Genomic DNA, 21225 nt, shown 5'->3' with positions numbered 1-21225 from the left:
CACAGTACCCTGTACCGTAGTCCTGGCCCATCACTAATTATACATGATGGATCCATGTGAGAGGATGTGTACATGAGTCTTCGATGACCGCAGCTATCACCGCAGTCTTTCATAGACATACCTAGGTAAGGTGTACAGAAATGGTAATATCCCCGCAACCTGTCTCGCTCGGCGAAACCGAGAACAGCAATAGCATTCTAGCTAACACTCCCGTGGACATCGGAAAAAAAGATACTCTACCAGACATTTCTCTCCAACAGCTGTGTTCTCTAGGTCAGGCGACAGATGCTCGGCAAACTGGAGGCTCTAGGTCTGTCTTGGTGTTCTTGCACGCCACCGAGGATGTCCTGGAAATCCATGGACATCCACCTGGTTATTGGAGTCTCTGGGGCATCCTTGATTGTTTCAGGACCTGTATCGTGAGCACCGACCGCATACGATTCCGCACCAAATCGTCCAAACACTAGCGCATTCCACCACCACCAATCTCAACTGGTAGTCTCAAGCCTTCGCAGCATCCCCAGTAACTTGTCCATTCGTCGCTTCGGAACCTGGCGTAGGGACTGGACCCCCTGGCGAATCTGGTAACCGGGCAGTCAGGACCTCGACTCCATCCTCCGTGACCAATAATGTATGCTCAAACTGGGCAGAGCGACTTCCGTCACTCGTGACCGCGGTCCAGTCATCCGGCCATGTCTTGTCCTTGTAACTGCCCAAGCAGATCATCGGTTCGATCGTAAAGGTCATGCCCGCCTTGCATTTTCCTACCGCCTTGTTCTTCGCATAGTGCGGCACATTTGGAGCGCAGTGGAACAGGGAGTTGATGCCGTGGCCACAATAGGTCTTGACTACACTGAGATTTTGGCTTTTGGCATGTTTCTCGATGATGTCTCCGAAGTCGCCGATTTTGACGCCAGGTTTGACGTGCTCAATGGCCTTTTCCAGACATTGGCGGGTGGTTTCTACGAGGCGGACGTTGTCTGGATCAGCTTTGGCCTTGTCGCCAATATAGTATGTCTCGTTCAGATCGCCGTGATAACCTTCGTGATACAGCGTGACGTCAATGTTAAGGATGTCGCCATCCTGGAGAACTCGCTGGTCGGGAATGCCGTGACAGATGACTTCGTTCGGAGATGTGCAGACGGACTTCGGGAAGTGGTTGTAGTTCAGTGGCGAGGGGTATGACTATACATAAGTGTCAGCCCTTGTCGGAAAGTCGGTAGGGCCCAACCCACGTTGCGCTCTATGCAAGCATTGTGAACAATCTCATCAATGTAATCTGTCGTCACTCCGGGTTTTGCAGCAGCGGCAGCGATATCAAGCACTTCTCTAGCTAGTCTGCAAACCTTGCGCATGCCCGCGATGCCCTTTTCGTCAAGGATCTGGACGTTATTTTTGCGAACATATGGGTATCTGGGTATTCCGTCCTGCGACCATTCCGGGTGCGGTATTGACTTTGGAATCTCCCGCTTCGGAGACAAAGGATATACAGGCCTTAAAGGACCGGTAAATGGGTAGGTAGGAAATGGGTTAAAGTGACCGCTTTCTGGATCAACCTTAGCCACAACCTTTGGGGGAATGAAATTTCGGAAAGGGTTCGTACTTTTGTGGAGGACTTTGTGTTCGGCCTGGGAGGAAAATCAGCGACCTCTATTCTCTTCATAGGTCATAGTCTTTCTTACAAAAGACCAGAGGTCAGCCTACCCAACTCCGCTTGAAGCAGTCTTGTGAGCAGAAGAAGCTGTCAACGCCCATCTCTTTGCACTTGGGACACTGTAGAGATGATGCATCATTTTCACAATTTAGACCGGGGCATTTCCGAGGCTGCGTAGCCGCTTGATCCATCTTGACGCTACTAACTCTGAGATCTTCGATCCCCTGCTCTTCTCAATGTGCGCGAGACTCGGCTCAGAGAGGAATTGTTACAGAGCAACTCAGCACAAGCGCAGGAAAAAGATGATGCGGCTGGTTGGGGGTCGAGAGGCAGATTCTCCTTTGATGTGTCAAGGGCTTGCTTTCCAGGAAATAGTTTGTTTGGAGAACCGGGATTAGGTAGATTGTGTTGGAAGAATATTTCCTATGATCCAAGTTTGCGGAGTGACAAACTTACGACCGCGAGGTGGAAGGCCAAGCACCACAACGGCTACTAGTACAGTAACAAGCTAACCGAGACTGCGGTTAAAGTACCTGCTGCAACTAGGCCTAGGCTTCGGGAAACAGACGGGACGGAATCCTGCTGCTTTTAGAGCAACACTAATGTTAACGACGAGATCCTTCACTTGACATCTACAACAACAGAGCTGTGGCTCCCTTGCTTGCGGGCGCCTTTGACTCGATGAGATGCGCGGCGAGCTCAGGCAGGTGGCCGTCGCGCCTGAAATCCTCTTCTGAACACGTATTAGAATGAAGAAGAAAGCCGAACTCAGTGCTGCCGCAAGAGTCATACTAAAAGTAACAATGGAGGCGTAACGCGACGGACGCGGGCCCCTTTTCCAGCTCACCAGTATCAAATTATCGAATACCGTTCTCAAGGTCGCCTGCCATTTACTATGACAAAAGACCCAGCCCACGAAGGGAGGTCTGCTCTGCGCAAGCAAATCGAAGTCGTCCGTGTGGATAAACTTGACCTGTTACCTTGACAAGACAGTCCTTCCGCTTGTCGCCGAGTACATAGTATGCCCATTCCGTGATCGGTGGTTCGCGTTTGCGGTCAGCAAGGACATAGGCTCCAGTTCTGTAGGAGCTTTTAAGGCTCAACTCAAGTAAAATACTTTGGTGCGACTGATGTGTCCGAAGGCGTGTCGCCGAGAGAGTAGTTCCGTGTTGAGATAATGATGTTCCACCTAACGATCAAATACCCGTCTCGATTCGAAGGGGGCATCTTTGGAATCGGTTGTGGCGTTCATCTCGTCTCTGCCGCTGCCGCCGCCTGTTGACCATTGCCGTCCTTCCATTCGAATTCTGCTGGCATTAGCATTTGGAATGTGTTAGCAGGTTGACTGGTGCTTACTCTGGCGGCACATTGGGCAGAGACCCTTTGCAGACTCTTGTTGTATCCACGTCAACAAACAGTGCTGTCCAGGTGAGCGGGATTTTAGAAAGCTATAGATCGGCCGACATACCATGTGGAATGAGTGACCGCACTTCCCCATGAGAAGGGTGCATTCGTCGCCAGGAAACTTGCACGCAGGACAAGTGCCGTCAAACTGCACTCTGCAGATGCCACAGACCTCGTCCTCGGGCATGTCCCATCGCCATGTGGCCACAGCGTGCCATGTCTTGATCTTGACCTTCATTGCGGGTAGAGCTTCGGTGCGCGTCTGAAGGTAGTGGTCTAGTTCAGCTTGATACGTAGGTGTCTGGTAGTATTCTGCAGGACTACATCTAGCGAGTTAAGCGCAATATTTGTGTACAAGTAGCGATTAACCCATCAATCTAGGGCTTGTCACATGCTTGTCGCGTGGAGAGTGTCGCGTCAAAATTCTCCTGTCCGCCGATGCGGGTCTTGGAGTTGGTCTACCAGTACAAGGACATTAAGCTACTACGTCAGATGCGGAGTAGCAAAGGAAAAGCTCGGAGCTTAGATATGAAACCATCCAGCAACGACTCAGGCTTGTTACTCATGCTCATTATCTCTCTCTTTCCCTACTCGGTACAGTCTACTCTGTCCTCTTCCCTGTTCACAGACATGGTCCAATTTCCTGTTGGCCCTCACGCAAAGATGATATGATCTACATATCCCGAACAGAATGACCGCGTCGTTAGGCTTCCTGCGTCTTTGGCGGTGCGGAGTTCGTCGCCCTCGGTATCCAGGTCATCTCCATCGCATGTCCATCATGCGGCCCCGTGGCTTCTCCTCCTACCTTGTCACACCCAAAGAGCTCGACGAAGCTCTCAAGAAGAATGCTCCTACTGCCATATCTACGGCGCCCAAAGTCATCCCCATCTGTGCCGCTTGGTTCATGCCCAACGATCCCGAGAAGAGGACTGGTCTCCAGGTTTTTCTTGAGAAGAGAATACCTACTGCCCGCTTCTTTGACATTGATGAGGTAAAAGACCAGGAATCGGAATGGCCACACATGCTCCCAACCTGCGATGCCTTTGCCGACGCAATGTCCAAGATGGGAGTCAGACGAGAGGATGAAGTGGTTGTTTACGACACTGAAGAGCTTGGGCTGTTCTCTGCTCCCCGCGTGGCATGGACAATGCGGGTCTACGGTCACCCCAAAGTCCACGTCCTCAACAACTTCCGTCTCTGGGTCAAGGAAGGCTACCCTATCGAGATTGGTCCTCCAGAAGTTCCCAACATCACCAAGTATCCGGTCCCGGCGTACAATACGGACATGGTGGTGAAATTTGCAGAGATGAAAACAATAGGCTACGACTATGGAAAGGAGGGCTCAGAAGACATTCATATACTTGACGCTCGGTCCAAAGGGAGATGGGAGGGTACCGAACCAGAACCCAGACCCGGGATCAGAAGTGGACACATGCCTGGGTCAACTAGCCTACCCTTCCAGGAATTGCTGGATCCTGAGACGAAGACGATGCTTCCTCCGGAGGAGTTAAAAAAGGTTTTTGAAAGCAAGAAACTCGACCCCAAAACACCGTTCATCACCACTTGTGGCACTGGTGTGACCGCAGCCATCATCGAGGCCGCCCTCAAGGAAGCCGACTACGGCTCAGAGCAAGATCGGAGACTGTACGACGGCAGTTGGACGTACGTGTCGTTGAAAACCATTAACCCCAAGTATATCTGCTAACTTTGATCAGGGAATGGGCCTCGAGGGTATCTCCGACCAGCGGTCTGATTCAATCGAAAGCATCGAATTCAGAGAAATCTTGACCAAGATCCGATTGTCTTTCATGTCTCCAAGGGGGAATCCAAGGGGTTGCATCGTGGTGGCATTACTTTAGCGAGGGCGTTTGGTGTTGGATTCTGCATTCGATCCGCCAGGTGTGGTCCGAGTCTAAGCATCTTCCTTGTGTTGTTGAACTGTGTGATGTTATTGCCGAGCTCTCAATCTTTCTTATCTCAATCCAAAGCACGTTGCGTATACCGCAGAATTGCCCTTGGGGCCCACTATCTACCCAAGCGTGATTGAAATGAGCAGTCTGATTCAAAAGCTGAAAAAGCCGCCGTGTAGCCAGTTAGGATTACCCAAGAACGACACGTTGGCCCACAAAACTTTTGCGTGGCCCGGAGAGATTGATGCAAAGTCGAGACTCTTGTGAGCATTACATAATTGCCTCGCTCGCTTGGTCTGGACTGCACTCCGGGACAATATGCTCCGCCCTGAGCCGGCTGCGCATCTTCACGCAAGTGATCCCAACCGCGTTTTCGTGCTTGGCACTGGTTTCTATCTAGCTGCCCTCCAAAGGACTACAAGTAGTTTGTCTCCTCAGTTCCGTCAGTCCTTCGTCCGGAGTTGTTTTGCAGACCCGCGGGTGGCTGGTTGTGTTTTTGTCACGGTCCTGGTTTGTTGGTATGGTATCTAAGTGATATGCCAGCACCTCTGAAAGATGCAGCCAAACTTCTGAAGAGCACACTGCATCTTCCCTCCTCGACGTTTCCGCCGCGACCGAGGCCCTCCGACCTTGCCAAATATCTTCCGAGATGTACAGATGACCTTTATTCCTGGCAGCGCCAGGAACGGCCTGCCTCAGACACCTTTATCCTCCACGATGGGCCGCCCTATGCGAATGGAGACCTCCATGTCGGACATGCTCTCAACAAGATCATCAAGGATATTATCTGTCGCTCCAGGCTAGCTGAAGGCCGAAGGGTGGACTATGTACCCGGCTGGGACTGCCATGGCCTACCAATTGAGCTCAAAGCTTTGGAAATGCACGGCTGGGAGCGGGGACAAGGTGTTGATCCCGTCTCGATACGAAATGCCGCAAGAAAGTTTGCATACAAGACTGTGGAAAAGCAGATGGCCGGTTTCCGATCCTGGGCTGTGATGGGCGACTGGGCCAATCATTGGAAGACAATGCAAAAAGATTTTGAGCTGCGACAGTTGATTGTGTTCCAAGCCATGGCTCAGTATGGGTTGATATTCCGCAAACATAAACCTGTCTATTGGTCTCCCTCCTCCGGGACTGCTCTCGCGGAGGCCGAGTTGGAATATCGCGATGACCATGTCTCTACTGCAGCCTTGGTCAAGTTCCGCTTGGACAACATTGAACCCTTCACTGATGGTCCTGTTCATGCGTTGATTTGGACCACTACGCCTTGGACTCTTCCAGCAAACCAAGCAATCGCAGTCAACACATCCTTATCGTACTGCCTGGTCAAGTCGGACACTCATGGCACGCTGCTCGTGGCCCAGTCGAGGTTGATGTACCTTCAAGAGTGCATTGGCGAGAGCGTGGAAGTCGTCATGGCGAACTTCCCTCTGGATCTGCTCTTGCAGAGCACCTACTCTGGCCTGCAGCAATTTGGGAGAGAAGCAGCAAACCGGCCTATCGTCCACGCAGACTTTGTTTCGGCAGATAGTGGTACGGGTCTTGTGCACTGCGCTCCAGGCCATGGTATGGAGGATTACGACGCTTTACAGCCCTTGATCAAAGCCTCTGTTGTGTCCGTCAAAGCTCCTGTCGACAATCTTGGGCGCTTTGATGATACAGCGTCACCCGAAGATCCTAGTCTCCTCGCTGGACGAGACGTGTTCAAAAAAGGCAACGACACCATTCTCCAACTTCTGCGAGCCAACGATCTTCTTGTCCACCAGCATAGTTACATGCATAAATATCCCATCGACTGGCGGACCAAAGAGCCAGTCATCATCCGTGCGACCGCCCAATGGTTCGCGGACGTTTCCAAGATCAGAAACGACGCCCTCAACTCTCTCGACGCTGTGACATTTCTTCCAGAGACAGGCAAAGCACGGCTGCGGAGCTTTGTTGAGAACCGGAGTGAGTGGTGCATCTCCAGGCAGAGGGCTTGGGGCGTTCCGATTCCGGCTATTTACCGCAAGAACACGGGTGAAGCAATCCTCACAACCCACAGTATCGAACACATCATCAAGACCATCAACGAGCGCGGGATTGATGCTTGGTGGTCTAATGCTCAAGATGACAGCGGTTGGATTGTTCCAGGATTGCCAGGGAGCGCTTCAGACTACGTTCGAGGCACTGACACGATGGATGTTTGGTTTGACAGTGGAACAAGCTGGACCTTGATGCTCAAGGAAGATCTTGCGTCTGGCGGCTCTCGGTCACAACCAACGCCAGTGGCGGATGTCTATGTCGAAGGCACTGATCAGCATAGAGGGTGGTTTCAGTCAAGCTTGCTCACGAACATTGCGTATCAGAAATCTCTCCAATCAACCTCTGATTCCGGGTCTCTTTCATCACATCGGGTACACGCTCCATTCCGCATTTTAGCAACCCATGGCTTCACTTTGGACGCCCAAGGCAAGAAGATGAGCAAATCGCTAGGCAACGTGATTGCCCCCAACCAAATCATGTCGGGGTTCGGGGCTCCTGTGAAACAAACAAAGCACAAGCGCGAAGTTCATCCGCTTGGGCCAGACGCCCTGAGGTTGTGGGTTGCGTCCAGTGAGTGGACAAAGGATGTGGTGATCAGCGAAAAAGCAGTGTCGTCGGTCCACAATATGCTCGACAAGTACCGCCTGACCTTGAAGATGCTGCTAGGCATGCTAGCGGATTTCGATCCTCAGATGGCTGTCCCGTACGAGCGCATGTCTCGGTTGGATCAAATTGCAATGCACCACCTTCATCTGACCTATACGTCGGTGCGCAAAGCCTACGCAGACATGGAATTCCACAAAGCCTCGGGCTCTATATACCGATGGGTGGCGACTGATCTCTCGAGCTTCTACTTTGAGGCCATCAAGGATGTGCTGTACTGCGATACGCCTCTGACTTCTAGGCGCTTGAGTGCGCAGACTGCACTCCATCACATTCTATGTCAACTCCAGCACATGCTTGGGCCAATTACACCGTTGCTGGTCGAAGAAAGCTGGGATCATAGCCCAGAAAGATACAAGAAGACGGTCGAGCACCCGTTGAGACGAATATGGTCACATCTGCCAAAGGAGTGGCACGACCAGTCATTCGAGACTTTGTTGCCCTATATCACGTCTATCAACTCGAGCGTCAAGGCGGCACAAGAGACAGCGCGCACGCAGAAACTCATGGGTCAGTCGCTCGCGTCGGATGTTTCGATATATTTGCAGAAGAGGATTGACCTTTCAAGCATCCCGAAAGATACTTGGAAGGAACTCCTGGTTGTGTCATCTGTGGAGATTATCCCGACAGAAGCGGGCGAAACAACTCAGCCAGATCCGAACACAGAACCTCGCCCGGACTGGTCATTCTCAAGTGATGTTGTCTCGCCTGAAGGTGAGCAAATAGGGACGGTGATTGTCAAGAGTCCTCATGGTTTCAAATGCGACCGCTGCTGGAGATATGTGGTTGAACCGCAGGAACAGAAGACGAAGCCGGAAATACACGAGGCTCTCATACTTTGTGACCGGTGTACCGATGCCGTTACAACATCCCAGACATGAAGGTTATAGATGTGCAAGTTAGCTGGGCAGATATCCACTCACCAACCACTGTACCAATAATCCAATCCATCTTGAATTGCTCTGCCAGATGCTTCCCTTTCACATCGCATGCTAAGACAAAGTACGTACGGAGAAGTGCGCAGAAGACGGTAAACCCAAGCGACACCTCAGATGGACTTTTTTTGTTTATTGGCGTGGGGGAGACTTGACAAAGTCGAAGCACGAGATCGCCATCATGCAGGTTGTTCGTGTTCTGATCCGATCGCAGCGCCAATTCTGGGGGAATTTATTTGCTGAGTGCTGGCCGGGAGTGACAAGGGGGTGTCATGGGATCTTGCGAGACTTGTACCGAGTAAGCCGACTAGAGCTTGACGTGCAGCGCCATCAACGCCGCACCTGCTTGGGCCGTTCATTGGTGGACGCTCAATGCCTCCTTGTTTTGCGGGGTAGGGACATGGCTGTGGGCTGTCTGAATGACTAAGAGGAACTCGGGTTGGGACATCGAGGACATGTCGACCACGGGCACCAACGGCACCAGCACCAACCAGGTCGTTGGGAGATTTGATATTTATTTGGAGGCAAAAGAAGAGGAGGTACAAAATGATGATGTCGAGTCACATTGTGGACATGGCGGTGGCAGCAGTTTTGGATGTACTGGGTACCAAACTTGGTCACAGAGCTCCTCAAATATGGACCATCATCCCATCGACGTCATCAACTACCAGCAGATCCACCACAGGCAGCCACAACGTCTCCTCGACACTTCCTCGTCCAAGCTCGTCCAACAAGGAAGTGAGCCGCAAGTTTCCGGTAGCTTTCCATGTACGCCGTATTATCTTTCTTACACAACATCCAGCTAAGCCTCTGGGTTCAAGGGGCTCGATGGAGCAATGGCATGATGTTGCCAGCCTCTCGTGCTGCGACTTGTGCTCACCGTTGGATGCAGAAGCCTGTGCGGCGTGTCATTGGCGGCGGGTGGAGCCGCAGCTAGAGGGCTCTAGGGTTCCAAGTATGGCTAGTGATGCCAAGTGCCAGGGTGTCCTGGGTGTCTTGGGTGTCCTACCGAGTATTACTGCTGCTAGAGGTACGCCTAGTGAGCCTACCCCGCAACAACTGCACAACTCTGTTGCACGCAATGTTCTCACTGACCCCTTCATTCCATCACTCACTCCACAGTTCAATCAGGGCGTCAAGGCGTCTGGACCCCCATCTGGTCACACGGCAGCTTGTCCTCCTCACAGAGTCAAGCTGTGGTGGTATGACACTAAAAAAAATGATGCCGCCCTCCCCCTCTCCAATGAGTGCTGCTGGCTGTGGGCGGCAGGGGCGGCAATGTACCTTCGTCATTGATGCTTTCTCTCTTACCATTCCATCACTTTGTTTTGCATCCACCAATCCCTGGCCTCTGCTCCCCCAGCTGCACCTGGACACAGCTTCCTTTTGACGTCTTTGACTGCTGCCTTGAAAATCAAATCCTGTTCTTTCCTTCTTTCATCTCACCAACGTTTCAACAGAGCAATCGTAGTCTTCGGTTCTCTCTTCGACTTTCCTGTCACATTTCACCACCAACCTCACCGTTTGGCACTCCAGCATACTCTTCTGTAACGCTACATCCGCTGCCAGCAATATGATTGTCCATCCAGACATGCTGAAGACCACCGCCGCTACGGCTTCCACTTCGGTGGCTCCCATCCCGACCGTGATCCCGACTCCTCCCACCTACGTCGAGGCCGGTGATGTGGGCAAGAGAACTCTGTGGTAGGGCTCCATCTCGCTCCAAGGGGGATTGGGATAGTTTACACTCTTCTAGGGTTGTCGTTGTGCTCATGGCCATTTCGTCTATTGCCCTCTATGCCATGGCTTTCCGTGTCACCGTGGTGAGTCTCCCTGTCCATCACTTCACCTTCAGATCTGGTCTGACAAGCATGGACGCAGCAAAAACGGCTCTTCCACATTTTGACCTCTTTCATCACCACTGTTGCCTTCCTGTCTTACTTTGCTATGGCTACGGGTGACGGCACCACATTTGTCTCATACACTATTACCGAACAGCACAAGAAAATCCCAGATACCCACCAAGAGTACCGACGTGAAGTCTATTGGGCAAGATATGTGGACTGGACCATCACAACTCCTCTCCTGCTTCTTGACCTCACCCTCCTTGCCGGTCTCAGTGGTGCCAATATCCTGGTCGCCGTCTTTGCCGATGTCGTCATGGTTCTATGCGGACTATTTGCGGCCTTTGGCCAGGCCCACGACAGCAAGAAATGGGGCTGGTTTGTCTGGGCTTGCATTGCCTTCCTCGTCATTGTCTATCAACTTGCTGTTAACGGTCGTGAGGCCGTTGCCAACAAGGACAGCAAGACCAAGGCTTTCTATGCTTCAATTGCGGGGTACACCTTGATTATTTGGGTCCTCTACCCAATGTGAGTCCACCACCGTTATGCCATAACCACTTACTTACCAATGACAGTGTCTGGGGTCTTGCTGAGGGTGGCCATGTCATTAATGTCAACTCCGAGATCATCGCTTATGCGGTCCTCGATATTCTTGCCAAGCCTGTGAGGTCTCTCAACTTCCTTCCTGAGGTATTCGCTAATGTACAACAGGTCTTCGGTTTTTGGCTTCTCTTCACCCACGACAGCATGTCAAGCACGTAGGTTGAATTGATGGATTGAGTTCGGAACATTGCTAATCGATTGTAGATCTCCATCACTTGAAGGATTCTGGTCTCAAGGCTTTGGCAGCCAAGGAACTCTCCGAGTTGGTGATGACAGCGAAGCCTAAAAGCACGTGCTGACTTGGTCAGGTCGGCGAAGAGGACTAAACGCAACACGGACCAGGTCCTTTCTGGATTCCTCTCAGTGCCTGAAATTGGAACGCGAATTTGAACAAATCGATCTGAACGGAGGTGAATGAAGATGAATGGAGATGAATGGAATTCCATTGAGGAAGGACGGAGAATAGCGGAGGAGAACAGAAGCCGTAATGAATATTGCTGCATTTAATTTCTGGTTCACACTGACGAACGAGACGCATACGACTTACTTTCTCTGGGCTGGCTTATATCACTAGGCGCAGCATTTCCGAGCTCACAATGAATGCTCGATGGACGCATTTGTACACTAACACCTCTCTTTCTGGCATGACTAAAAGCTAGGGTCAAAGGCCACATGATACAAATGACAATTTAATGCAAAACACAAGGAAACCTGATTGTTGAACAGTGAACATTGGTCGGGTCTAGCTGAGAAGTCATCTGCTGATCTTTTCTCTGCGACCCGGCAACATCAACCATCATAACTTAACTGCACCCTCAACATCTTGAACCGGACCGTCGGACGCAATTAGCGCGCCAAAACCAGGGCTGGCGTCCCTTCACATATCTTCAAGGACTCTTCAACTTACTCTTGCCGCTGGCTAGAAAGGTGTTACCGTCAGGCCTTGCCCCTCTGGGTCTTTTGAATCTTCTCATCTTACTGACCCCTTCTCCTCCCTGGTTTCGATTCTTTTCTGCTTGAAGACATTTCCACGTATCCAGCAATCGACTTGCTCAAGAATTACCCTTCGACTCTGACCCCAGGACAAGCACAGTGAAAATGCTGTTCGGACTGTTGGCGGTGCTCGCTTGGTCGACGACTATCATCACCCAAGCTCAAGCACCGGGGATGCCCATCCTCAGGTACGCAAACCAAGCGTGTGTGCCTGTGTATTCAACGTTTGAGTTAACTGACTTTTGACAGCACGCACACCAGCACCTTGACAGAAGCTGCGCACTGCACCACCACTGCTTACACCGCACCAGTCATCCAAGGTGGCCCGACAAGCACTTACTATTCCCTTACCACCTACACGTCTCGCGTCTATGATTGCCATGGCTGCGGTACCGTCGTTGTCATTCCATATGGCCACGTCTTTGTGGTATGGCCCCCCCCACCCCCGACACTATAGCGTCTCGCTTTGACATGTCATCCGAGTCATCCCCTACCGAATTTCTAGTTAACGTCTCGGTCCAGGAGATGACATTCACCACCACTGTGACTGCGGACAATGCGACCACTGTCACGGTCCCAAGATGCAGTCCAACAGCAGGCCCAGCGACCGTGACTGGTCCCAGTTGAGGCTATTGGCCAGGGGCGACAAGCTGGAAATCTGCAAGTGAAGAGTAGCAACAACACTGCCACTTTGTATGGCTGGCCTTGGCAAACCGAGATCTATTCCATAACAGAACATGGTTTGGGATTTGGAGTCCTTCGTTCAAGGTCGGGAAAAAGAAGAATTGTTGAGCTTGGGTTTACATCCTTCACCGACTCGAGCAGCGCCGGCGCAGCACGAATAGAAAGCGCTCAGCATCTCTGGTTTCGAGAGAACAACACTTTGAACGGGTGAAATGAGGCGATCTAAGACGTGCGTTTGTCGTCGTCTATTTGCTACAGAATAGCACTCTGAGCAACACCAAGGAGAAGAATTACACCCTTTGTCTGTCACAACAACATCTACATTGAGCCTTGGGCTTGACTGGTCTGCTCCTCGCTTTTTTTGCCACGTGCTTCTAACTCCGAGTCGATTCCAGAACCTAGCCCAAACTCACTGCTCTCTTTTCGAAACGCGATCGCCCAAGACATGAGCTTGCCGGTGCGGCAGCTTGAAGACTTCAAAGGCGATTCGACCGTTGGGCACGCATATGGCATGTGGCCTGCTCGTGTCGAAATCAACACTGCAGCTGCGCAAAATGTCGTCGTGTTCGGTGCATCAATAGTCGAGGGGCGATCAGCCTTGACGGACAATGCTCTCCCGAGACTGGAGCAAGTGCCAGCCTCTTGCAGCGCAACACCTCAAAAATAGCCCATGTTACCGTCCCATCAGGCTAAATACTGCAGATCAGTTCGGCTTTGTCTTGCCGTCGGCCACTAGAGAATGACTTCCAAGCCCCTTCTCTCGCGCTCAAAAGGAGAAGACCCAGGTATGCTTCGCTCTATCTCGGCTGCGATTAGGCCGAATAGTCTCCACCACAGTCCACTAACCTCATTCCACCATGCCTCTCTCCCAACATCCCACAAACCTCCCCAGGTTTGTGGAGTCTCCAGTTCCAGCATCGCCTTCTACGAGTTTAATGTTTCTCCTGTGATGTCGAGCAGGACTAGGTTGTGGATGGGTGCTTGGAAGTTCTCGCCACATACCATTTCTCGTTTCGGCATATATTAAACCATTGACCTAGTCACTAGCCCCCGACTGCACGCTCTCAATATCTCCTGCAAAATTCCCTTCTCGGTGCCCGAGTCGCTGCCCGCAACAGTATCGTCAATCCTTCGAGGACCGGCAAAAATGGTGTTCTACAAGCGCAAAATCACCGTCTCCGACGGTGAGATCACAAACGCTGCCCATCTTACATTGAGGCAGTCATTCTTACCAAACTGTTTGGGTATGTGGATTTGACGAACGGTTGATAATGATGAGCGACGGTGACAACACAAAACTTGCCACCATTACACCCAATACACCATTTTCCTTTTCCTGACAATCAGTTTCGGGAGCAAGACAGTCTGCGGCAGGTACTAACAGTGAATCAGTCACCATCCTCTTCTTTCTCTGGGGCTTTGCGTATGGACTTCTCGATGTGTTGAACAGCCACTTCCAGACCACGCTCAATATCACCGCATCTCGATCTTCCGGTCTCCAAGCCGCTTACTTTGGAGCATATTTCCTCTGCCCTCTTACAATCTCGGGATGGATTCTGCGGAGGTTTGGTTTTCGGTAAGAGCAGAATGCCCAGGACTACCGAGGCCAACTCGCTGATTCCTTGCTTTTGTCAGAATCACATTCATGACTGGCCTGGCGGTGCTGGCTGTTGGATGTCTCCTCTTCTGGCCGAGCGGCGTCAAAAAATCATTTGGTGGCTTTTGCGGCTCCATGTTCGTGGTCGGTGCTGGGTTGAGCACGCTGGAGACCGCTGCCGACCCATTCCTCGCAATCTGTGGGCCACCGAGATACAGCGAGATCCGACTCAACCTTGCTCAGGCGGTGCAAGGTGTCGGTAGTTTCGTCGCCCCTTTGCTGGCGAGCAGAGTGTTCTTTGCGCACACTGGTAGGACGACCCTCCTTGCGATACTCTCCCGCGGCAAGTGGCTCACTCGATGACCTACAGTCGACACCGACCAAGGCTTGAGGAATGTCCAGTGGACATATCTGGGCGTCGCTGGATTCGTCGGCGTGTTAATCGTTCTCTTCTTCCTGGCTCCTATGCCTGAGATCACGGTATGTGCTTCGAAGGGACTACCTCGCACGCCATGTCTGACTCGGTGTGCCCAGGACGCAGATATGCATCATCAAGAACATGTCATTGCGGAATATAACCCTGGACCGCTGCACAAGCAGTACACTCTGTTCCTGGGGGTGTGGTGCCAATTCTGTTACGTTGGCGCCCAGGTCGCCGTTGCTGGATATTTCATGTAAGCGGAGCCTTGTTTCCCTTTCCCTTGAATCTACATGTCATAGAAAGAAAAGTCAAAATCATCTAACGCATTTACTCTCAGCAACTTCGTCAAAGAAACCGGTCGCTCGGCCGCCACCGCGTCGGACCTCCTCGCCGCTGCCCAAGGCATCTACGCGGCCAACCGCTTCATCGCAGGCTTCCTCATGATGATCCCCGCCGTGAAGCCGCGGTACATGCTCACGCTGTACCTGGGCATGTGCTGCATCATCTCCTTGATCGCGGGGCTCACGCGGGGCACGACCTCGGTGGCGTTTTTGATGCTCGTCTTCGTGTTCGAGAGCTGCTGCTTCGCGACCATCTTCACCATGTCGCTGCGCGGGCTGGGCAAGCACACCAAGCGCGGCGGGTCGTGGCTTGTCGCCGCCATCTCGGGCGGCACCGTGTGGCCGTCCATGACGGGCGCCGTCGTCACTCGCTACAACGCCCACGTCGCCATGTTCATCCCCATGACCGGATACATCGTGGGCATGGTCTTTCCGATCTACGTCAACCTGCGCCAGCGCGAGAGGATGGACATGCACCGCGCCACGGAGGTCGGTATCGTCGTCCCTACGGAGAAGGAGCTCGAACTTGAGAGGCAGCAGAGCGTCATCGAGGACGGCGGGAAGCCCCAGGCCGTTGAGATCCGCGAGGAGGCAGATCTCAAGTGATGATGCCCCCCCTTCGAGGACGGCGATTGGGCTGGGATGCGTAAGCGAGCGAAAACGCAAATGAGCAAGCATGGATGATGGACCTACCCCAGCAAATGAATATCCGGTAATGCGAAGACTGAAGTCATGACGAATGAGTATCTAAATGTCAGCGGGGGTGCGGATAGACTGCTTCCGCGGCCCAGACCATTATGGACTTCTACATACCTGCATGTGGATATAAAAGAAGGTGGTGCCTCCAACGCCTTCCCCCGCAGCCTCTCTGCCGTGTCTCGTTTGTTCCACGATCAAACCGCGCGTCCTTTCCCGCCTTCTCCTTCTTGTGCCAGGTAGATACGACTGTGAGAGGAGAGTCCCAGCTCGCCTGGCCCTTCGAGCTATTCGAGCATGATCCCAACGACTTCCTTGGAATCCCGCGTCATTCTCCGAATGGCCTCGCCATGCATGACGCCGTGAAGGTATGTTTCACCCACCAGTGCGTAAGTTGTGCGCGGGCGTGCGTGTCTTAACTGTTCCCGCGACATCGAGAAGAAGAGCTGGTCCAGCTGTCGTTGCACTTCTGGGGGCAGGTTGAGCGGGACGAAGTCCGATTTTGTGCCATTGCTGCTGCTGGCGGTGGCCTGAGATTGTTGAGATGGGGTGGTGGCGGCGTCGCTGGGGCTCCTAGTAGAGCTTTATCCTCTCTCTGCATGTTTTTCGTCTTCAGGTTTTGGCGTCTCGTTCTTCCCTTGGTTCGTTGGAGCTGTGATCTTGATCACCAGCAAGGCTGAGGCCGACGTCGAGGATCGCGCGGAAGGGGCGCGGCAAGTCGGACCGCCGCCGCCGCCGTCGTCGTCGTCATCGTCTGCCTCTTCGTCAGTCCGATCTTCCCATTCCTCCTTTTCTGCGGCTTCCGCCTGCTCGGTATCATTGATCGCGTTGCCATCGCCTTCTCCGCTGCCGGCAACACTAGACTCTACTCTCTCCTTCTCAACCACCGCACTAATTGACGTCTTTCCTTCTTCATCCTTGTTCTCATTCTCATTTGTATCTTCTGGTCCGCTGTTCTCTTCTGACCTCTCCTTCCCTCTTGTCTCTTCGTCCACTGGGCCCTGCCCCTCAGCCCTTCGCAAAATCACAGGTGTCTTTGCCCCGCCCAATATCCACACTTCATTCCCCCCCCTTAAGACTCTGTGCTCCGATTCCCAAATACCCCTTTGTAGTACGAAACGGCCTTCTGGAGTTCCACATATTTCTCAACTCTCTTTCAAATTCGCTATAGGCGTTGTGGTGTTCGACGAGGGCTACTGTTCGAGACTAATATCTTTGTGTCTCGGGGTCCCATGAGCGGAGGACTTTCACTTCATGCTCCATTACATTGCAAAGGAGGTCTGCGAATTTATTGGGTGTGAATGGCAATGTTGGAGGTTCACGCGAAAGGAGAGAGCGGAAGGGATCTGTCAATGTCTCGAACTGATTCCAATTTGTGAAGCTGTTCCTGCCAATCTGCAGGGGAATGGCGCTGGTGTAACGACCCGACAAGAACGAGATGGAGACTTCATACATGAGGTACGTCTGATCCGAAGCGTACACTCGAGCAAATGCACGGATGCAGGATGCAAAGACGAGAGGACCAGCGGAATCCGGAGCTGGACGAATGTTTTTGTACGTGTCCGATAACATCGGTCGCCAGAAGACTTCGCAGCGGCTGCCTGCAATTGTTTGAGTGCTGCGCGGAGGATAGCTTTAATCAGTATAGAATAATCTGCGTTACAGTCTCGCATTCCATCTAGGGAAATACCATCCAAACCGGGTACCCTCTCATTGAACCCTGCGGCAAGATTCTATACGCCTATCCAAAACCGGTTGTTCTTGGGAGACTCACGGAAGTCGTGGTGGCTTAGTTGTTCGTCAACAATATCGATGATCGTGTCCAGGTAGATTCCATTCACACGAAGCTGACCTCCCCTGACGCCATCTGGATTCGGCCCAGCATTGATTTCATTAACATGTGCATCTTCCCAAATTCGATCTCCACAAGCTTTCTAAGGATCGTGACCTCTCCATGACAACGGTGCTGGTTTCAGGTCAACCGTATAGCCCGGAACCCAGCTTGGCAAGTGAGGAGTTTTTGTCCACTTCGCATCTTGCACCTTGTAGAGCCCGTGGCATCAATAGTTAGAACCCTTTCAAGCTCCAAGAAACGACCTGCTAACTGCGCAAATCCAGCCACCTCACAAAATGGAGGTTTAACGCTCAAGTGTTGGCAGCATTTTGGTTCTCCATCCAACACCGTTCCCTGAGAGGAGCCACGAGGTTGACGGAAAGGCGGATGCTCGGGACTTGAGCCGTCACCACTGGCTAAGCTGGTGACCTGCAGTACCTTAATATCGCTTTGCGTCAAGCCCGACCGTCTGATGTCTTAAAACGCTCCATTGTCTTTAATACGCACGATCAACTCGGCGACATTCCAAACCACTCCTCTTAGACTCCGACACCGACAAATATCGGGCCCAACCCCCCCGGCTGATCCTGCAGCTCACGACTTGACCCGGAAATGCTGGAGTCGAAGAGGGAACACTCAACCAATTGCTCCGCAATCACAATCAAGCTGCATCAGGCTCGGTAGATGGCACGACGATCGTTACGAGCACTTTGGATCGCCAAGTCTAGAAGATTTCCCTCAGGGTTATCCACGGCTGGCAGCACACGGAAACAATGAGAGCGGCACATGGCCCTTTCGGCTTTTTGGATGGCTGTGATGTCGTGCACTCTTGCATCTTTGAGATGAGCTTCAAGATTTGGAAACCAGCTTAAGCGACCTAGATCGGAAATATGGGACGGAGAACCGACATAGGTTCAGAAGCAGGCGGATTGACAAAAGGTTGCCCAGATACACCTGAAGGCCCCTAGCGGAAAGTGAATGATGGATGAGATGAAATTGAGGCGTCAAGAACATGAAGGCTTGTTTCCAAGACAGAGTTCCATTTCGTCAATCCCAAAACAAAGTATGCGAGAGTTCCAGTCAAAGTTTGACTGGATCCGCAACGAGCGTCCAGCGGCATGGGAAGAATGTCGATTTATATCTCACAAGGAGCACATTCCCTTTCTTGGCCAGCAAGCAAACAGCTGGCTAGGGCTATCCCAAGGATGATCTCTTCCGGATACTTCCAGCTTTTCTCAAAAAGGTCCTGCACCTTCAAGAGCTAAGCACTGCGCTGCCATTCATCACCTCTTTTTTTGGCCTTTCTTGGAGGCTTTGGGAGGGATGTAGGGTCGGTAAGGCAGGGCTCTCTTGCCCATCTCTCGGCCCCCGTTTTGAGGCTCATCCGCGCTGCCTTTGCCGCTGTGACCTGCACCAAATGTATCTTTGCTTTTATCGCTTCCAATGCCCGATGCGGTCTCTGCTCCAACGTCACCATCTTCAGTGGACTCATCTTCAGTACTCTGTGCTTCATATACGGTGTCCTCATCTTCGGCAGTAGAATCATCCCCGTCTAATTCCGACAGACCGGCGCTATGTTCGAAATCCTCGTTGTCCGGCATCTGCTCGAATGCGACCATCATGCCACGCAACATCTTTTTGATACCGTATTCTCTGGCCTTTTGCTCAAACGACTTCATGAGAGTCCGGATTGTGGAATCCTCTGCTGTGGAAGCATCTTCGTCCATATACGAGGCAATTTTTTCCTGAAAGCAGCTCGACACCCCCTTCTGCCAGCCCATTTAGGTTTGACATGTGACTAGACAACTTTTCCTCCCTGCTACCGCTCTACCAGCTCAGCACAGCACAGCCACCTTGCCTTGTTACAATATGACACCCGACCCAGAACTTTTCCAACGCCTTTAAAGCCCCAATTTTCACTCGCCAGGCATCGGGTGCCTTGAGGCACTTCATCAGCGCTTTTGCACGTGCCTGAACCGCCTCATGGTTGCGTTCATACAGGAAGAAGTCCTCAATGTTGTCCGTATTGATCTGTAGTGCGCAGACTCGAAAGTGCCTATATCTGGCGTCCCGGATAGCTATATCTTGGGAATCCAATAGCTCCAGCACTTGTGCGACGGTAATTTCAGTTTTGGACGGGCGTAAATAATTCTCTTCAAGTTCTTGATCTCGGCCAAGCACGTAATTGTCTACGCGTTGGTCCCAACTATAGGTGTCAGAGAGAGTGGAGTATCCCGTTTCGGCTCCGAGGCTCGGAGTAGGATCATGTGCAATGTGAAGAAGTTGCTCAATGACACTTACACGATAGACTTTTCTTGCCCAGTCGCATATGTAGTCGACGATTAGAAGTAATCGCAGCGCGTGTTCCGTTTCAGCAATATTACCGGACCACAAGTGGACGATTTGCTGGACCATGTTAGCTAGATTCCGTGAACTCGGTTGAAACCCTACCGTGGTTGGGGATCTTCCGCCAAAGTAGGCGCCAGATACATTCCACATATGTCCGTGGGAAGAAATGAACCAGACAAATGGGCGTGCCTCGTCGTACCTGCGATCTTCACGATTGAAGAACAAATCATGTTGGATCTTCAACATCGCTCGGATAGCAAAGCAGGATTGTAGGTAAACGTCATCGAAAAATTGTCGGCACTGTTGGCTGATTTGGCTTCGAAGAGGAGGAACGGGAATGCCATGTTAGCGGTGGTACTGCCAGTCGGGCGCGATTGAACGATATCGCCGACTTTTTTCCCCCGAGTGGTGCTTTCCGCGTTCAGGAGCTTCTCAATTCTACTAGCGCGGTAAAGCCAGTACATGCCGTCGGGCCTCTGGTGGTTTTGATGGACCTCCCTAATATCCTTCTCGTCATATTGGACCATGGACTCGGCAGAGTAACCAAACATTTCGCTCGGACCTGGCGCATATCTACGCGTCGTAAGCAGCGGTCAACGGCGACAGGAATGGTCTCACCTGTCATCTCGATATTTTTCCTTGCAGTTGCAATCTTCTTGGCCGATCAGAGGCTTTATACTCTCGCCGCGTGGAAGTTCATTTGACCGGAAAGCCTTCTTCCAATCGGCCTCCCACATTCTCCTACGGCATTGCCTGCTGCGAGGTTGAGTCAACATACGGCCAGAATGAAAGGGTTTCGAGTTTACCATATCACCTCCACTTCAAACCTGAAAAAAATCTCGTTCTCCACTGCAAGTCTCCAGCCAAGCTCGGTCGTATTGCCTTTATAGCACCTGTTGACCTTTTTCTTTATCCACTTTGCCCGTTGTTTGACCTCTTCCCTCCATGGTTCGTCTTGTGAATCAGGCCTGATCTCAGCATGATATTGAGCAAGCTGAATATTGCCGATATCTTTTGATTTGCCTGAAAATCTCTTTGCGTTTCATGTCGGAGGTTATTTCCAGGCTGAATTGGATGTTCGCTTTTTTGGCGAGAGCATGTCGCTCCTCTCTTGTGTATTTGCGTTTGGCCATTTTCCGATTTTGGCTTTATCAACGGTCAAATGTCAACCGCTTATAATTGATTCCGGTATTTATATCGTGCTTGTTGGTGAGGTTGGAATTTCGACGTCCATAGAGACGTGCCCGGAGGCTCATGGTACATTCTTGAATC

General features: G+C 51.9%; 9 protein-coding genes across 9 annotated transcripts; 4 read left to right on the top strand and 5 right to left on the bottom strand.

The window, feature by feature from the left end:
* Positions 1 to 501: 501 nt before the first annotated feature.
* Positions 502 to 1845, bottom strand: A1O5_00496 (methionyl aminopeptidase; the record flags this gene model as incomplete). The annotated part of the gene is made up of 3 exons (XM_007741115.1): positions 502 to 1185; positions 1236 to 1628; positions 1705 to 1845. The coding sequence occupies 3 exons, from the start codon at positions 1843 to 1845 to the stop codon at positions 502 to 504; spliced, it is 1218 nt and encodes a 405-aa protein (XP_007739305.1).
* A 1057-nt stretch (positions 1846 to 2902) lies between these two features.
* On the bottom strand, positions 2903 to 3296 carry A1O5_00495 (anaphase-promoting complex subunit 11; the record flags this gene model as incomplete). Its single annotated transcript, XM_007741114.1, has 3 exons — positions 2903 to 2961; positions 3011 to 3074; positions 3123 to 3296. The coding sequence occupies 3 exons, from the start codon at positions 3294 to 3296 to the stop codon at positions 2903 to 2905; spliced, it is 297 nt and encodes a 98-aa protein (XP_007739304.1).
* Positions 3297 to 3836: 540 nt separating this feature from the next.
* Positions 3837 to 4763, top strand: A1O5_00494 (uncharacterized protein; the record flags this gene model as incomplete). The annotated part of the gene is made up of 1 exon (XM_007741113.1): positions 3837 to 4763. The coding sequence occupies one exon, from the start codon at positions 3837 to 3839 to the stop codon at positions 4761 to 4763; it is 927 nt and encodes a 308-aa protein (XP_007739303.1).
* Positions 4764 to 5504: 741 nt separating this feature from the next.
* A1O5_00493 (isoleucyl-tRNA synthetase) lies at positions 5505 to 8537 on the top strand (the record flags this gene model as incomplete). The annotated part of the gene is made up of 1 exon (XM_007741112.1): positions 5505 to 8537. The coding sequence occupies one exon, from the start codon at positions 5505 to 5507 to the stop codon at positions 8535 to 8537; it is 3033 nt and encodes a 1010-aa protein (XP_007739302.1).
* Positions 8538 to 10164: 1627 nt separating this feature from the next.
* A1O5_00492 (uncharacterized protein) lies at positions 10165 to 11324 on the top strand (the record flags this gene model as incomplete). The annotated part of the gene is made up of 6 exons (XM_007741111.1): positions 10165 to 10295; positions 10348 to 10414; positions 10473 to 10963; positions 11011 to 11098; positions 11147 to 11193; positions 11243 to 11324. 6 exons carry the CDS (start codon positions 10165 to 10167, stop codon positions 11322 to 11324), a joined length of 906 nt encoding a protein of 301 aa, XP_007739301.1.
* Positions 11325 to 13862: 2538 nt separating this feature from the next.
* On the top strand, positions 13863 to 15680 carry A1O5_00491 (MFS transporter, FHS family, L-fucose permease; the record flags this gene model as incomplete). The annotated part of the gene is made up of 6 exons (XM_007741110.1): positions 13863 to 13959; positions 14108 to 14291; positions 14351 to 14622; positions 14683 to 14792; positions 14847 to 14986; positions 15071 to 15680. The coding sequence occupies 6 exons, from the start codon at positions 13863 to 13865 to the stop codon at positions 15678 to 15680; spliced, it is 1413 nt and encodes a 470-aa protein (XP_007739300.1).
* Positions 15681 to 18887: 3207 nt separating this feature from the next.
* A1O5_00490 (uncharacterized protein) lies at positions 18888 to 19385 on the bottom strand (the record flags this gene model as incomplete). Its single annotated transcript, XM_007741109.1, has 1 exon — positions 18888 to 19385. One exon carries the CDS (start codon positions 19383 to 19385, stop codon positions 18888 to 18890), a length of 498 nt encoding a protein of 165 aa, XP_007739299.1.
* A 46-nt stretch (positions 19386 to 19431) lies between these two features.
* On the bottom strand, positions 19432 to 20019 carry A1O5_00489 (uncharacterized protein; the record flags this gene model as incomplete). Its single annotated transcript, XM_007741108.1, has 1 exon — positions 19432 to 20019. The coding sequence occupies one exon, from the start codon at positions 20017 to 20019 to the stop codon at positions 19432 to 19434; it is 588 nt and encodes a 195-aa protein (XP_007739298.1).
* A 173-nt stretch (positions 20020 to 20192) lies between these two features.
* Positions 20193 to 20504, bottom strand: A1O5_00488 (uncharacterized protein; the record flags this gene model as incomplete). Its single annotated transcript, XM_007741107.1, has 1 exon — positions 20193 to 20504. The coding sequence occupies one exon, from the start codon at positions 20502 to 20504 to the stop codon at positions 20193 to 20195; it is 312 nt and encodes a 103-aa protein (XP_007739297.1).
* Positions 20505 to 21225: the final 721 nt, after the last annotated feature.

Source organism: Cladophialophora psammophila (assembly GCF_000585535.1).
Source record: "Cladophialophora psammophila CBS 110553 chromosome Unknown aczJe-supercont1.1, whole genome shotgun sequence".
NCBI lineage: Eukaryota > Fungi > Ascomycota > Eurotiomycetes > Chaetothyriales > Herpotrichiellaceae > Cladophialophora > Cladophialophora psammophila.
The sequence above is the reverse complement of the archived record's forward strand: the minus strand, read 5'-3'. Positions and strand labels throughout refer to the sequence as shown.